Source organism: Eurypyga helias, unplaced genomic scaffold (genome assembly GCF_000690775.1).
Source record: "Eurypyga helias isolate BGI_N326 unplaced genomic scaffold, ASM69077v1 scaffold27513, whole genome shotgun sequence".
NCBI classification, from domain to species: domain Eukaryota; kingdom Metazoa; phylum Chordata; class Aves; order Eurypygiformes; family Eurypygidae; genus Eurypyga; species Eurypyga helias.
The window spans coordinates 36,756-54,515 of record NW_010241073.1 but is presented as its reverse complement, the minus strand read 5'-3'; the positions used below and the strand labels follow the sequence as shown (position 1 = coordinate 54,515).

The 17,760-nt window shown below is 38.7% G+C and overlaps 1 protein-coding gene across 1 annotated transcript in view; it reads left to right on the top strand.

Moving 5' to 3' along the window:
* Positions 1-362: 362 nt before the first annotated feature.
* Positions 363-17,760, top strand: part of EFTUD1 (elongation factor Tu GTP binding domain containing 1) — a gene marked incomplete at its 3' end in the record, with an annotated part of 49,459 nt that continues 32,061 nt past the window's right edge. The window contains exons 1-11 of the mRNA XM_010148639.1: positions 363-453; positions 1,169-1,236; positions 1,437-1,521; positions 2,891-3,024; positions 3,632-3,769; positions 4,661-4,869; positions 8,596-8,719; positions 9,616-9,692; positions 9,844-9,980; positions 10,769-10,891; positions 13,315-13,414. Coding sequence (XP_010146941.1) covers positions 363-453; positions 1,169-1,236; positions 1,437-1,521; positions 2,891-3,024; positions 3,632-3,769; positions 4,661-4,869; positions 8,596-8,719; positions 9,616-9,692; positions 9,844-9,980; positions 10,769-10,891; positions 13,315-13,414 — 1,286 coding nt within the window. The remainder of the gene's footprint in view (positions 454-1,168; positions 1,237-1,436; positions 1,522-2,890; positions 3,025-3,631; positions 3,770-4,660; positions 4,870-8,595; positions 8,720-9,615; positions 9,693-9,843; positions 9,981-10,768; positions 10,892-13,314; positions 13,415-17,760) is intronic.

Genomic DNA, 17,760 nt, shown 5'->3' with positions numbered 1-17,760 from the left:
GAAGGCGAAACGCGGGTGGGGGGGGCGCAGCCTGAGAGGGAAGCGTGAGGCGGTGCCTCTGCGGGACGCCCCGGGGTGCGCAGAGCCGAGGGGGCTGTGGGCTCTTACCCACCGGGAGACGGACAGACCCTCCCCCCCGAGCCTCGTTAAACACAGAAACGCGCCCCCGTCCATACGCTTGTGGTGTCCGAGGTGTCGCACAAGTGGTGTCTGAGGAACGTGCCACGCTCCGCCTGTCTGGGGAGGTTTCCCCGATGAGTAGCTTTAATCACAACTTGGGTAATTAAAAACCAAACCCAACCTGTTTCTGCAGTCGCCTCCTCAATAAAACACTTCTCCTCCGTTCACAGCATTAGCTCACCATGGTCCTCACAAGTGTGGGGAAGATGGCTGGCCTCCAGAAGAAGGCCTCTGGAATCAGGAATATCTGTATCTTGGCCCACGTGGATCATGGTAAGACAGGTGTCAGTGACCAGCAGGAGCCTTATGCGGGCGGTACTTGCCTGGATGGTCACCGTTTTAAAGCAGTACCTTTTCACATATTTAGCTTGAAACTCTTAACCCTTTTTCTGAGAGGTAAATATGCATTTTAGGCATAAAATATGCATTTTTCTATGCTGGTAATTGTGCTTCATGCACATTTCTTTTGCCCTGATACACCTTATCTTTTAGAACTTAAGAGAGAATTGCACTAAAATATTTGCAGTAGTTGAAACCAAACGTTTTTTACTTTTGTGATGGTAAATATTGGCATGAATTAAATATATGTATGTGTCAGCTAGGCTGTTGTATTCCTACATTTGCTTAATGGCAGAAGTTTGTTATGTAGGTGGAAATAATAAATTCTGGTTTTAGGCCGCAAATCTGTTGTCTAATTGCATGATATATTGAGGTTCTGATGTACTGTTTGTTATTTCAATTGCTATTTCTGGTCATGACAGGTTAGGTTATTTCCACTCTTCAGAAATAAGTTTGTGTGCACCTCACAGATGAAGGTGAATAATTGGATTTTTTTTTTTTCAAGTTAGCTTGTATTTCATTAACATTTTAAAACCTTAATTAATGTTGATATCTCAGAACACTAGACCTTGCTGGCATTTATAATATTGTCCCATCTTTTTCCATTGTCTGTGTTAATTTAAACTAAGTAATTTATTTTTCTTTTCAGGCAAAACTACTCTAGCTGACTGTCTAATATCTAGCAATGGAATAATCTCCAGCCGCTTGGCAGGAAAGGTAGAGTTATATCTACTGTCATTTTTAACAACATTCTGATGTGTGTGTGCTGGGATTGTAAATCAGTGATGATGAAGGAAATACCATTCCTAGTCTTGCTACACCTCATTTTCTCGCCGTCATACTCTTTGACAGTTGATAAGTAACCTGTGAAGGTAATTCTACAGATCTATCAACCTTTTCTTTGTTTTCATACCCAGCTGAGGTATCTAGACAGTAGAGAAGATGAACAGATCCGAGGAATAACAATGAAATCCAGTGCAATTTCATTGCACTTTGTGAAGGGTAAGCTGTTGATGTTGGCAAGTATGAACTTTAATACATGGTTTTGTTCATTTCCCTTGTCTCTATATTGTTGCAATTGAGATCTGTTTGCGTACAACTTTTAGTTTTGTGTTTCTCAGTGTTAGGCCATGATTCTGCAAAGGTTTAAGGATGTATTCAGCTGATAACCAGGATAATCAAGTGCCATCTCAGGGATAGGGAAACCACCTTCAGTCATATCTCTGCGTGGAAGCAATTAGAATAGTTGCTTTTATCTTTTAATTTGAGATCTAAATCTTTATATTTTGATCTGTAGTCTTGAAATAATGTCACTGAAAGGCAAGATCTTCTTTCAAAATGCAACAAATTCTTGAATTATTTTCTACACTAACCTTTTCTATATGTCTGTGTCAAGGTGCCTATTATACTCTGCTATAAATTATTCAGAGGGTTTTTTACAGTGTAGTTACAGTGTCATCTTTGTTATGACTCCATGTCCCTCACCAGTCTTATCCTTAGCTAGGCAAATGACAAACACATTACTGACAGGCTTGTACGGAAAAAAGAGTAACTAACAGAAAAAATGCATGGACAGAGAAGGCACCATTAGCCTTTCCATTTCAGCTACAGCTGACTACAAGAAATAGCTGGAAGACCACTGATTTCAACTAAGTCTTGTAATCTGTGGCTTGTTTATTGTTGACTCTGAAGTAACCTTACTTTTGATGGTTAGAAACCTTCGTGTCTATTGTTTTTCTGTTGTATTGAAATTTAGACTCTAATAAAACTTCTTAAACAGGGAAGTTGTTTGATCTTACGTTGATTATGGCTGATAAGTACAGTGAGGCTCTGCTGAGCAGAACTTTTTGGGGAATGGTGAAGAAAGTATTGAAAAATTCTCCTGTACTGATATACTGAAGGTATTTTAATAATATGGAGTCAAAAGTGTTGTAAAAAAATCACAAGGGTGAAATGAGGCATTTTATCATGAACGTAGGGTTTATTTTTATGACAGTCTGTCAGGATTTATCTTTAAAATGCAGACTGTAATGCAGTTGATGTGTGTTCTAGCCAGCGATCTAGTAGTAATGCTGCTATGAGCCTGTCCAGGGTTAGGGTGTTACTTTTTGTTTGGTTGGCTGGTGTGTTTTTGGTTTTAATTTTCCTAAGGTAGTTGGCATTAAGCGTGTAATTAAAACCAATTAGGCACATGCCACTAGATGTTACGCTGCTGACAGTCTTGCTGTCCTATTAGAGTTTTTCTTAAGCGTAATGGTTACTGGAGATTTAGTCCTTAGAAATTAATAATAGCTTAAGAAGTACAACTGGGTGGCTGAAAGGGGTATTTCTGAAAACTGTTCTGAAATATTAATTTATTGTTTGATCCTAGGTGATCAGGAATATCTGATCAATTTAATAGACTCCCCAGGGCACGTGGATTTTTCTTCAGAAGTATCTACTGCTGTCCGACTCTGTGATGGTTGCATCATAGTGGTGGATGCTGTTGAAGGAGTCTGTCCACAGGTGAAATAAAGTACATTAAATAGAAAAAGAGGGTAGAGAAGATAGAGTAAGCAGAGTCTTAAGTGTGTTATGTAGAAATAAAAGATGAGCTACTTTTTGTAGAACTTTTAATAAAAATGACAATGTACTTGAGATGTGAAAGATGGCCGTTAGTTTCATAGTTGTGCTGAAAAACTGAGCGATGCTGGCGTGTGTAGGGGTGAGACCACGAGTATGTGGTTTTTCAGGTAATATTTGTATAGAGAAGGAAACAGTGTCTTGAGGGAAATAATTTAATATCTTTACTTGTGCTTTTAGGGTATTGAAACTGAAAAAGTATGCAAGAATGTCACTGAGATTGCTTTTTTTCATGTCTTACTTTTATGAAAAAGGGGTATTTTGCTGTTGGCATTTTTGCCATGAAATTCTGCCATTCTGCAGAATTCTGTAATAACTAATACTGTGTACTATGAGAGTCAAATTTGTGGTTTGAATGCCCACCTGTCACTTTTTATATGTTTAATTTTAGAATTATACTGTCATTTCCTTTAACGTTCCCTCTCTTTTGTGGTATCGAGCTTTCTGTAATGGATTTTTTTGTTTTGTTTTACTATTTCCTTCTTCATAGACACAAGCAGTTCTACGACAAGCATGGCTAGAAAATATACGCCCAGTATTGGTGATTAATAAAATCGATCGCCTGATTGTGGAACTCAAGCTTACCCCGCAGGAAGCATACTTGCACCTTAAGAATATCTTAGAACAGGTATTCATGCCGTAGTGTCGTGTTCACACAGCAGATGTTGTTGAGGTTTTTTTCTTCCCCTTTTTCTCCATCCTTGAATTGAGAGAGGCTGTCATTTTCACTGCCTTGTAGCTGGAAGAAATTCAGTGCAGCACAACCAGGTTTTTCTTAATTTGTGGGATCAAACACTATAACATCTAGTCTAATTTTTAACATTGAGATATGTTTTGTTTCTAGTTGGTTTTGAGGTTCATTCAGAATGCCCTTGGTAGAGAAAAGAGTATGAAATGCCTCCTGATTGGGTCATCAGGAGAGTCTTCATTTTTAGAAATAATATGCTGAATGTTTTTTAGTTCCTGTCAAGTAGCTTAAACGTCTTTGGAGGTAGACAAATAATAACTCTAGACTGCTCCTGATATTGATGGATTTATGCAGCGATAAAGTTAATATCTTAAGTTGTAAGTTAAGTTGGCTTCCAATTCTTGTATTTTTTTCGCCCCAAGCTTACTTTTAAGCAGCTATCTACGTGGTTTCCCTTTGCCCTCCTTTGTTGTTTGTTTGCTGGCAGTAACAGGTTCCTATTTCACCATTCCTTGCTCTGAGAAACAAAGTGTATAACACATGCTACTCTATATCTGTTTCAGTCCTGACCCAGCTGTCTTTGACTTGGGAAGTAGATGGTGTTTTAAGTCCAAATGTTAGTCTCGTCAAACTTCTGCTGTCTTCAAATGGGCAGGGTTAGATACACAAGGTCTGTGTTTTAAACAGCAAGGTGAACCACAGGCACGCTATCTTGCTAAAAAAATTAAATCTCTTTTTTTATACTTTGGAGGGTGGAGGAATTGCATTTTAACTGCAAGGGTTGTGAAAGAGTGACCAAATCTTAGGGTGTTTTTACGTGTCCTTCTGTAGATCAATGCAGTCACTGGAGTGCTCTTTACCTCTAAAGTCTTAGAAGAAAGAGCTGAGAAAGAAACAGAAAGTATTTCAGACACTGCATCTGGAGATCAAGTTTATGACTGGAGTGCTGGATTGGAAGATACTGATGATTCACATCTTTATTTTTCACCAGACCATGGAAATGTGGTGTTTGCCAGTGCAATTGATGGTTGGGGTTTCGGGTAAGTCTGGGATGTAGTTACTGCTTTTTTTTTTTTTTTAATTGATTACTGCAGTTAATCTTAAAGTATTTGCAGTTGCTTCATATTTCTAAAGAGATTTTTTAAATATTTTTCTGTGATACGCAACTATATATCATTAGTTCTAATATATTATTAACACTGCAGATACTACCAGCTTTGTCATCTGTGTGACAAGAACCTCTGTTTTACTTACACAGCAGCTACTGAGTGCATTGTGGTGTCCAGCCAGCCTGGCAAACTTGGAATTTTATTAATTTCTGAGATCTGATGGGCTCTAATAGACCAGGCCAAAAATAGTGGCACTACAGGAGCTGTTTCACAATTAGATTGGACCTTCCAGCTGCAGGGACAGGGACACTCATAACAAGGATGAGGCAGGCAACGAGCGTCGTAAACATAAGAATTTGGGGATAGAACAGTTTTAGGAATTTCTCTGGACTACTGTATTTGAGTTTGTGATCAGTTCTGTTCTTAGTTGCTTCTCAGAGAACATCAGGCTGGGATGAAGATGACATGTTCTGATTGCTTGCCACAAGGTGGAGTCGTTGTCTTCATCATGACAATAGAATGGAAAAGACACACTCAGTAGTCCACTGCATGTCTTTAGTATTGCAAAGCCTTTAAAACAAAATCAGTTCCAGGATTTTTAAGACAAAATCAAGCTCTTGAATTAGGTTCCATGCGTAGTTTGCAGTCTAACTCAAACATTTATCGCTGCAGAGGAAAGGGAAAATAAAATGGGTTATTTTAGTTTAATTCTCTGCCATAAATAAATTATATTTATTCATTCATAAAAACTAAAATCAGAGTGTAATTTGTGTAAATGAAATTGAAAACAAATATTCAAGTTCTGATATGTTGAAATATCTGAGGCCCCCAACATCAGAAGGATATAGACTGGTTGGAGTGAGTCCAGAGGAGGCCACGGAGATGCTCCGAGGGCTGGAGCCCCTCTGCTATGGGGACAGGCTGGGAGAGTTGGGGATGTTCAGCCTGGAGAAGGGAAGGCTCCAGGGAGACCTTATAGCCCCTTCCAGTGCCTGAAGGGGCTACAAGGAAGCTGGGGGGGACTTTTTACAAGGGCCTGTAGTGACAGGACAAGGGGGAATGGGTTTAAATTGAAAGTGGGGAGATTCCTGGAGTGGGTGGTGAGGCACTGGGACAGGTTGCCCAGGGAAGCTGTGGATGCTCCAGCCCTGGAAGTGTCCAAGGCCAGGCTGGATGAGGCTTGGAGCAACCTGGTCTAGTGGAAGGCGTCCCTGCCCATGGCAGGGGGGTTGGAACTGGATGGGCTTTAAGGTCCCTTCCAACCCAAACCATTCTATGATTCTTTAGTCTGAAAGAGCTATTTTCATAGCCAGTGTGTATGAGGGGAGACTTTCATTTCTGAAGGATAGAGGGGGTTTCAGATACCTTTGGTGATCTGCACATGTTGCCTCAAGTTCTCCATTCCCATATGGTGCACACAGACACTCTTCTATGGTGTGCAGGGAAGCAGTCTTTTGATTTCTGTAGGTTTTAGCTTTCCTGACTTGTAACTTTTCATTGAAATTCCATGGAAAAAAAATGGATTTTGGTGGTAAACTGTTGTTATACGGAGTATTTGGGGTTCAGCTGTTACAAACTTGTTCAAGTTCAGAGCCAGAATACAAAGATTTTCTTTAGCAGATGTTGAAATGATTTAGAGCTATCTGGTATTTTTGTCCTGTATGGAAAAAGATTGGGCAATTTGCAGCTTGCTTTTGTTTTGGATACTGACAAAGTTTGTGGAAGGGTATAAAGGAAAACAAATGCTAAGTTTTTGTTTTGGGATGTTCAGCGGTGGTCTGGGCTTAGTATTAGTATTCAAAGTGTGTTCTCAGGGAATGCTAAACATGAAGAGGAATGTTTCTTAAAGAAAATGGTACAGTGGAGTACTTTTTTTACAATAAGTAGAATTATAAGCTCAAAACCAATTTAGAAGCTATTTCTTTAGCTCAGGCTGCTTGATATTAGCAAGTAAACCATCAACTATTAAGATTTTGTAGGTTGCAGAACTATATTCTGATATAAGCTTGTGGTCATAAACCCCCTGTGATCACCTTTGTAAATGAGAAAGCAAGCGTGTTGGTCTTAAATGGTTAGGGAATGTAATGGTTATTTTTGTGAAAGTGGGAATTCAGATAGTTAACCTTCCTTTTATAGTTTCTTTTCCTCTGATCATTTCTCTGCAGATAGAATTAAATTTCATACAAATGTGGCATAAAATTGATTTACTTCTGCAGCTCAGAATTTTAGCAAAGAATACTTCCATGTGAACTGTTTGGCACAGGAGTTTACCGATGTACTCCCAGTTCACGTGTCTCTTTTTGTAACAACATTGGTGTAAATGCGTTACCCAGAGGCACTCTCACCATCACAGACGGGCTCGGCCTAGGCCAGCGGTGGGTCCGTCTTGGAGCCGGCTGGCGTTGGCTCTGTTGGACACAGGGGAGGCTTCCAGCAGCTTCTCACAGAAGCCACCCGCTACCAAAACCTTGCCACGCAAACCCAACACAAAGCTGAACTAAGCTGCCAGCAGTACGATCTGGTGAAATACGGATCAGTGGAGCATTTTCTTTATCGGGGCAAGCCTTGACTGCTCCTACATGGCTGTGGCTTCAGTTCCTAATGGTATGGTGACTTGTCGTGGCAGAAAAAATTAAGCCATTAGCAGTGCCAGTCTTATCCACTGCAGTTAGTTTTCTTATAATCCTCAAGTGTCAAAAGAATGCCATCAGTACATATGCAGGGGCTGCTGGCATGAGAATCCTGAAGGTCCTCTCCCTGTTTCAGAGTTTGGGGTCATTTCTGGAAAAAAATCTTCTTAGTCTTAGTTCAGGACTTGTTACTTATGTCTTGCTAACATGAGCCTTAGGTGCATAGAAATTTGAGAATTCTGGACTTCAAAGAAAAGATTATCAAATATCATTTTTTTGTAAATAGGATTGTTCTGATTGTAAACGTGTGTTTTTTTCTCTGCGTGTACAAGTACCAATATGTGCAAACTTGTTCTGTTATTGCTCCCTGAACATTTCCAGCAAGGAAACCATAGAATGCTCAGCACACACCCTCTTTAGGCTATAAGCAGCCTCCTGTTATTAACTCGTGGGGACCCCGGGGTGACACGATTGGTTTTACACACAATTTTCATATTGCAGTTTTTATATTTTCTGGGTTTTACTCATTATTACAGCAATGATTGAAACAAAAAGAGTGCCCTAAGTAGCTAATTTAAAAATTAATTACCTCCGTCTGATGGCTCAAGTGTGGCTCAATAGAATAATTGATTTTTAACTTGTACCATTCTGGTCACAGACCATAATTAAATGTGTTGTGGGATGTCTTTCACAGAATAAATTCGAGAGTCATCACATAAATATTTAGAACTTTCGTATTATGTTTTTACTGGGGTGATAATACACAAATACTTATTTCAAATAAACAAGTTCAGCGTTGAAGCTGACTTGAAATGAAACCCAAACGTATCGATAATGCTGACATTTTTGGGTTGTTACGAGTAAGTATTTTTGCAGGTGTGTATGTTAAAAAATGGGAGCTAAGTGAAGGCAGTTGCAAAACTGGGAGTATAACAAGGATTTGAGATTTGTGTGTGATTTTCACGGATCTGTCTGTTGCTTAGGCTGATGAGCACATGTAAACAAGATGCATTTTGTTTCCTTTCAGCATTGAGCATTTTGCCAAGCTGTACAGCCAGAAGATTGGAATCAAGCCTGCAGTACTTCTGAAGACTTTATGGGGAGATTATTATCTCAATACAAAAGCAAAGAAGATAATGAAGTCTGATCAGGTAGGGAGGTTGTCAGAAACATTGCCTGGCTTTTATTTTGCTTTGGGTATTTTTTTATTCTATTCCCCATAGTGTATACTGCAAATTGACCTCAGTACCTTTTCAGTCAACATCAGTGGAAGTATAAAGTCACTAGGATAGCCTTGCATCAGCTATCTGTGGAAAAGAGGATGTTCCAAAATCGACCATTCCAAAGCTAGATAGAGGAAGTCTCATCAAATAGTGCTCACAGTTGCTCTTAAATGTCTCTGTTCACAATATAAGGGACATTCCAGCTTCAAGATTTGAGCAATAGAGCGAAACCCAAGAGATGAATGGAAGGCTAACAGCGTAGAAACCAGACTGGTGAGTGGGTGTGTCTTATTTGAAGAGTCCTGCAACAGCTAAAGTTTTCAGATATTCACATTTAAAGTTAGGATTTAGGAAATCTTTTTTTTTTGGCCTTAGTGAGATCTTGTTGAATGCTATGCTGAAACCCTGGCTTGAAGACTCCACTCCTCTTGTGTTGTGTTTCCAGCACGTAAAGTTAAGAGGGAAGAAAGGAGTTTCCCTATTTTCATTTAATGATGATTTTTTTGTGGTTTCATAGGTGAATAATATTTATGAAAAGGGTGATAACCAGGCTCAAGGTAGACATGTTCTGTATCTATCAGGCTCTTTTTCTGAAACTGAAACCATTGTCCTTCACTTTTAAATTTCATGTTAATTACATTTAATTTTGTGTCTTATACCAGACTGTTGAAGTAGTGATCTTGTGTAAAACAGGTAACTGTCTTGGAGTTTGAATAAAAGTTTGACTTGCTGCTTATGAAAATGGTCAGTTAAAAGTGCGGTCTTAAGCCTGCTGTAAAAGTGAGGAATTGTGGGTAATTATCTGTATGTTTATGTTCTACCAGTCAAAAGGAAAGAAACCTTTGTTCGTGCAGTTGGTGCTGGACAACATATGGAGTCTGTATGAAGCTGTTATGAAAAGGTGAGAAGATCAATGCGGTTTTCATGGAATCTCTTTTCGTGTGCTGTGGTAATTTGTGAAATAACACAAATGAAATGTTGTAGATGCTTGTTATGTATTGCTACTGTGGTGTTTTTGGTTTTTTTTAATCTGCTTACTATTATTCTCACAGAGACAAAGAAAAAATTGAAAAGATTGTCACCTCTCTGGGATTGAAAATTGGTGCACGGGAGTCACGGCATGCAGACCCTAAAGTTCACCTTAATGCCATTTGTAGCCAGTGGCTACCAATATCTGATGCAGTCCTCTGTATCCTTAAGGAAGATACTCCTTTTTGTTCTATTAGCAGTTCTCAGACTTCAGAGAGTGCTCACATGCTTCAGGGTGTGATTTGGTGTGATTTGTTCTTTTTTTTCATGACTGTGCCAGCGCTAGGTGGACTTGTTTTGCAACTTCTAACTTGAAGTTACGTATCTGCCTTAGATTTTAGCCTTAGATTTCTACCAACTTAGTGCTTTTGCATGCATCCTTTTAGGAAAAGAAGTTATGAAACTAGAGTTAGTTTAACAATACTCTTCAATTATGTAGTTTTACATACAAATTTTAGTGTCTTTTCCTGAAGGATAAGCCAATGTCTGTTTTATAATAGGATCTTAGCTCTTCTGTCCATGACCTTCTCTGAGGATCTGCTGTTACATTGTAGACATTCTTAATCCAAGATCAGCCTTTGCTGTTTGTCTGCTGTCTTCTCAACATTTATGTCACACGTTATATTATAGTAGGGATGCATAAATTATTGATGCATAAATACCAGTTAGTTCTAAAATCTTGCCTCGATTATGCTATTCCTAGTTTTCCAGTTGCACATAGGGTGAGCGATCCATTCCACCCTTGGATAAAATGCCAGAAATGGTTGGTGACTTGAGAGGGGGCTGTATGCAGAGACAGAGATGGATTTTTAGCTATCTGTTATTGCTGGCAGTTAGTGCATGAGATTGATTTAAAGAAACAAACTTTGAAAGCGTTTGTCTTCCTTTATTTGCATTTAGTAAGGAAATACACATATACAAATATATGTCCTTAGCAATGTGTTTTAGCCATGGTGTGTAATAAACTTCCCAGTCCTCTTGACATCACTGCCGAGAGAGTGGAAAAGCTGATGTGTGTTGGGGCCAGAACGTTTGATTCGTTGCCACCAGAAACTCAGGAACTGAAAAGGGGTGAGTAGGTGTTCTCCATTAACATGACGGTTGTTTCTATCTTGGTTGTCTTTGTCTTTAGATTATAAGATGTTTAGTAATCTCCAGTTAGATTTACAGTTATTTTACTTGTAGAAGCTTTGTTATGTTAGTGACATGCCACAGTATTATGTCTTGTTTTGTGGCCAGATGTTCTTTCTTCAGTCTCACATATTGATGGTTTTTAGACAACTCAAGCTGCAGGTGATGTAAGGTCTAAGACACTGAAACTGGTGGGTTTGGAAGGATATGAGGTTAATATTTGCTTTTGGTTTTAAAGAGTAAAAGTTATCATTTAACTGAGAATATTTTGCCAACTTCTATATTAAAATCATTAATTTTTAGCCAGTAGGGGTTTGAGTTTGGGTTTCATTTTTAGAAGTGTATTGATTAACTAGGCCCTGCTTTTGGTAATTTAAAATAAAAAGCATTTCATGTTTAATTCGTTGCCGACTAGTTTGCATACTGGAAAGAAGTTAGTAAGAAGTAACTTAGCTGTTACACCAAACCTTGTCAATAAGTATTTCTTCAACATTTCCATAGTTCAAGGTATAACTTGATTTCTTAGTTATTTCACAATATTTCAGAATGATAAAAGACTATCAAATAAAGCCAAAAGACTTCCAAGGCAACAAATACAATTTGTTACAGGGTGTTAAATGAATATATGAGATCTCAATATTTTGAAGTTAGTTTAACTTTTGCCATTGAGTTAGTTCAGATGATGATTTCATGTCCAGTTCTGGCAGTTTCCAGCTTTAAGAGTTCCTCCTCACGCAGGGTTTCGTAGTATATTCAGATGCTGTTGTGCTGAACATTGGGGTGTCTGTGTGCAAAAGCAAGCAAGAGGAAGTTAGATCATCACCAAGTCCTGTGCTATAAAATTGTAATAGGGGCTGGAAAGACTACATACGTTCCATGATTTAACTTTGCTATAGGCAGTAAAAAACTGTATACAGGGAGTAATGAAAACAAACTTGGTGTACAGGATGCAGGAGAGCTAGTAAGATACTCATATTCCTTTTCCTATCTTTGGGTTATTTATTAACATAAACTTCTGTGTTCATGTATTCCTTCATAAAAATTGTCATGCGTTGGAAAAGGAGAACTTCTACTGAGTTTGCTTTCCTGAAAGACAGGTAAATGAGAACTGCTGAAGCTGAATGTTCCTAGTGATGTTTTCAGATAGGTTTGTAGAGGAGAAAGAGGCTTTACATGTAGGATTTTGTTCTTCTGCATTCTTTCTAACTGAAGAAGATATAAGAATACCACTTTGTTGCAAGGTAGTAAATGTTCTCTAATATTTCAAGGGGTAGTTTGGTAAAAATTACCAGAAGATACCATGCTTAAACTATTAACAGTCAAAAACATAACTTAGTGTATGTAGTGAAAGTTGTTTATAGTGCAATGTTTTGAAGAGAGCTTAAAGAAATCTGAAGAGATGAGGTATCAAATGTCAATTTGAGATGTGAATGTCAAATTGACCAGCTGTTAGGAATTGTTTCCTGAGGGTGAGGCAACTGGTATTTTCATCCTTTACCAAACATTTACAAACATCGTATTCTCCAAACAGGGTTCAATAGTCGATCAGTCTAAGTTATTTAGAAGAAATTTGCCTCTGTAACCTCTGATCTTCCTGCTCTTGGCTATGAAAAAAATAGCATGCTTCACATTTAGTCAATGTCTCGCTGATTTTCAGTAGTAGTGTTGCACTTTGTTTGCCTAAGCACTTCACAATACAGTCTTTTCATACATCGGATAAGAGGGAGGAGTGTAGAAGATTATTTATTTTCTATGCTGGAGGTTTTGAATGGTATTTGTCTGTTTTGGATTTGATAATGTGTTCCAAGGTAGATGAAAAAAAGTAGTTAATGGGAATTTCCTAAGTGTTGAATGAGTTTTGTGTGGAACTTTCATACTTGGAGGAATATCCATTCTTGCAATTAAGTTGTTAGATTTCGTGAAGACACGAGCATGTGGACATTTGCAGGGCTTCCTCTTTAGTTTGAAAGGAAGGAGAATACTTTGAGTTACTGAGTAAAGAGCTCAGTCTTAATGCCAAGCTGCTCTCTGTTTTACATTTTAATCTAAACCAGCCCATGAACTCAACTTCAAATGTCAAAGCAGTATGTTTATTTGGAGTATACGTAGTTTGTTCTGAAAAGTTCTGGTTTTAAAATTTTGCTCATTTTGTTTTATTGTGAAACAGACTTGAAGGTGTGGGCAGTGTTACCAAATGATTATCCTAGAGTGATGTTCTACTTTTCCGGTTAATTTGTCTTTAGGATATTATCCATAGACATAAGAAGTAAATAGTAATTCCTGTAAGATTCATGGAAAGACATAGTTTTGTCCAGACTGTTGGGAAAAAATTGTGCAAATGACTTTCTTTTATGTTTGTTCAGCTTTTATGAAATGCAGTAGTGAAGGAACAGCTCCTGTTATTGTCTTTGTTTCCAAAATGTTTGCTGTTGATGCAAAGGCATTACCACACAATAAACCAAGGTAAGAAAATGAAACATTTAACTTTCTGATCTACATTAGATACTTGTAGGAAAAAAAATTAGGTTGCAAGCATGGGTAAACTGTTTTCACCCTCAGAAGTGAGTTGTTCTTGAGAGGCAGTAAAATCTTTTCAGCAAGTAAACATTTTCTGAGTGAGTTCAAGAGGTGATTTGTTTAATCGTATTAGTTTTAGAAGATTTAGCAGATTTGTTGGGGAGTGAAAACCACATTTGTTGGGGAATGGTACTTTTATCCAAATCTATCATCCTGTCATCATTGGGTGCTGTTTCAGGATGTTTGGTTGAACATAGGATTGAGTTGTAATGCTCTCTCAGTTTTTCAGTGTTGGCATGACCGTGACAGCTTGTGTTTGTACCAAGAAACACGTCCCATCAAGTGTGGCATAATAGCTGAGCCATCCTCCAGTCCATTGCAAGTGCAAAGTAAAATAGGTTAAAGTAGTCTAAACCTTGACTGACTTTTTGCAGTGAACTAAAAGGCATTAATGCACTGCAAGAAGTTTTCTTCTGGGAGTTTTGGAGGGTTTTTTGTTACAGCTTGCTATTGTTTTATGACCATCCTATTTTCTTTGAGGGGTGGGTTTCGTTTCCCTGACGTACTTAAGTGGGCTAATTTTAGCTGAAGCCATCTGTTTTTTTACAAAAGAAATGTACTTTTCCGATGAGTTTATAAGAATGGGGTTCACCTTAACCTTTCATCCCTCTAAGCCTCTGGAGCATTTTCAGTAGTCAACTTCTGTATTAACTTGCTGTTTCCTGTTTTTCTGGGATTATCACTGCGCAATGAAACAATATAGAAAATATTAACCTTTCGACTAAATTAGACTGTGAGTGTTAAATCTTTGTGCAGAAAGTGGTACTGGGTTTTCACACACCTCCTAGATTTACTTTAGTTTTCTAGTTGCCATGCTTATCTGTGAATCTTCCACCCAAAGTCTTTCTTGCAGTAAGTTTGAATTCAGGGAGAAGCTGCGTTGCACTCGCCGATTGTCCAGACACTAGATGGTGCAGTTTTACTTTGAGCTCTGTCCTTAGATGTATATGAAGCAGGAGTTCTTGCTCAGGTGCTAGGTTGCTTTGTCTGCTTTCCTGGGGATACACTCTAGTTAGCAGAAAAGACTGTGCTGGGACCATCACTTTCTGGTTGTTCTATCACTGATAATGACTTTGTTTATTTGTTGGGGGGATTGAGATTCTTTGATGTGATGAGGATGTATCATAGAGGCAAAGGTGACTTTTACACGCACCAGAAATGAAAAGCTAGCCTACTGCAAGTCCTGTTTTGTGACTGCAACTTGGGATTTCAAGCAGAACATTGTTTATGGGAAGTTCTGACTTTCCTGAGACTAAGGGATAGACTCTTGCCTATTTTCATTCTGTGTCATTTGCCTATGAGCACTCTGCCTCATGGATGAACTCTGCTTCCCTGCCTCTTACGATATTTATCTTACATTTTTCTTGGTGGGCTTTTATTTATTCTCCTTAGTTCTCCCGCTTCAGGAAGGGAGCTGTTTTATGTGTGTGGTTATATGTCGCGTGTTAAACTTTTATCCTTTTAAAAGGGAGAAAAATTTCCCCAAACAAAAGAATATTTTGAAGAAATGTGCCATGTAAGGTGGTTCACAATATGTGTATGACCAGCTCCATTTTTGTTTTGGCGAATGATGCGTTTCGTACACAAGCTTATGCATTGGGACTTACTGTATTTTTTCCTTAAGTAAAAAAAGTAAAATTGCTGCTCTCAGTTTTATTGGTTCTCAGAATGCAAACACAGTTGCATTTTTGCACTGACACATACCGTGCAACAACTCTGTAATTCAGACCGTCGATCTGGTTTGAAAACCCTCAAGGTGTTCATTGAGTTGAGGACTGCAGTTGACTGATAGCCCGAGTAAGGCAGAGCTGGTCCAAAAATCCAACCCAAACCTAGATAAATTGGGCTTTCTGAGTTAATATTGCAGGAGAGTGAGGACTGCCCTGGACTTGTTTCTGAGAGACTTGTGGCATGTTAGTGATAACTGTAAACAATATGTCCTTTCTCTCTGTTTATTCATTAAATTGAAAATTGCAGTGTCTTGCTCTGTAGCTTGTGTGAAAAGCAGTTGCTCCCTGCCTTAATATTGAATTTTTCAATTAGTTACTAATTGACTAGTATTAAAATGATATCACATGACTAGTTTTCTGTGAGATAACCAGTCATTATCGGCATCATGTAATTTTGCTGATTAAGTAGTATTAATGTTTTTTGTTTGGAAGTGACAGATTCCACGTACTGGAAAACATTAATATTATAGCAAAATGTGTATTTCTTGATATTTTACCTGTTAGGATTCTACAGGTAAGCAGTTCTTGAAGAAATCAGAAAAGCAGTTTAGTTTTGAAGAGGAAGGCAAGCTACCTCCATAAAACAAGATATAAGTGTTTTAAAAACACAGCATTGTGTAAGTGCGGGTCCTAAACACACATTTTGAGTTATGTTGGCCACAGTCTGCTGTTCACAGTTACACAGTTACATGGGGAAGGTTGTGCTGAACAGAATTGAGTGATGGGGTGTGTGAGATGCAGTATTTAAACTGGCATTCCATGAGGATGCTCCATAACAATGCCTGAACATTACCACATGATCTATGTTCCATGTGCATGTTAATTTTGAGTGGCCATAACTTCCTTCTTGTGTATTCTGCTGTTTGACTGCTGGACCTGTCTGCGAGGTTATTTGCGTCCTTTGCCAGGGGTCAGAGGAGGGAGTATTCTTAAACATATTAAAGCATGTAAAAAACTGTTTTTCGTTTTTTTTTCCCCCCCCTAAATTCCTTTTTTTTTTTTTTCCTTAAGACTTACACTTTTCTATTTCCAGAGGGGAAAAAAGTAGATCCATGCTACCACCGTCTTTTTCTTCCCATTCGTGGGGTAGTATTGACTTTGCAGTTTTTATAGGTTGCCTGATTTCTGTCAGCTGCTCAAAATACTTTTTAAGCGTGGGTTGGGAAAAGCAAAAAGCTCTTTGAAGTCCAGTGTGTGCAGTAAATTATAACAAAGGTTGGATTTTTAATTAAAACAATGCCCTGTGAGATGGCTGTTGGCAACTAATATCTCCTAGAAGGTGACTAAAAATTAATAGGTTCTATAATAAAAAATGTTGGGTTTTTTTTTGCTTTTACAGGTTTTTTTAAATGTTTGTCAGCTGTTACAGCACTTGAGTACATGGGAAAATAATTTGTGGTCAGGTTACAACAGGTTGTCAGCTTCTATTTATCTTTCTTTGGAAGGATTTGAAATTTGACTTTTATCTGGTGCCAGTATGTCCCTTCATTTTTATCAGGTTTTCTAGAGCAACAGGAATTGTGCAAATATGTTTTGTCTTCTAGTTTTTTTTGTCTGAACCTCTGAAATTATTTTCCTAATTCCAACCAGAACAGACAGAGGTGGAGATTTAAAAGATAGTAAATTCCAGTAAATTTTCTGAAAATTGGTGGTTGGGCAGAAGAGGCAAACAAATTAGGCCTCACAAGTTAAGTGCGATCTCCTTCACTTTAGATATTAAAATATCTAAAACCAAAACCAGTAGGAGAGTGGGCTGTGTTGGCTTCCTTTGGAGGTGCTTGCTCGCATGTAATGAGGCCACGGTTATTTGATGATACCTGTGCGGTTTATTCTTCAGTGTTGCTGTGTGCTGAATTAGCTGTTCATTCAGCACGGGCTGTTTCTTTCTCTGCTTTCTACTAGTGCTTTACGTCGAACCGCAGCCTAAAACAGAGTGGTTGAGTGTAGGAGTACAAAAGCAGAGTTTGGCATTTAGGTACAGAATATAAATGTTCCAGTTTGTTCTTCCTGAGGTTCAGAATTCTGTCTTTATCTAACCCAGTGGAAAAGAGGACTATTTAGTAATCATAGAATCACAGAATGGTTTGGGTTGGAAGGGACCTTAAAGACCATCTAGTTCCAACCCCCTGCCATGGGCAGGGACACCTTCCACTAGACCAGGTTGCTCCAAGCCTCATCCAGCCTGGCCTTGGACACTCCCAGGGATGGGGCATCCACAGCTTCTCTGGGAACCTGTCCCAGTGCCTCCCCACCCTCTCCAGGAAGAACTTCTTCCTGATGTCCAATCTAAACCTCCCCACTTTCAATTTAAACCTGTTCCCCCTTGTCCTGTCACTACAGGCCCTTGCAGAAAGTCCCCCCCAGCTTCCTTGTAGCCCCTTCAGGTACTGGAAGGTGCTATAAGGTCTGAAATGACAAAATTCTCCAACTTTCTAGAGCTTCGTAGATAAATGTCAGGGTGATGTGATGTCAGCAATAGTAGGCATACCACTTACGTTACTT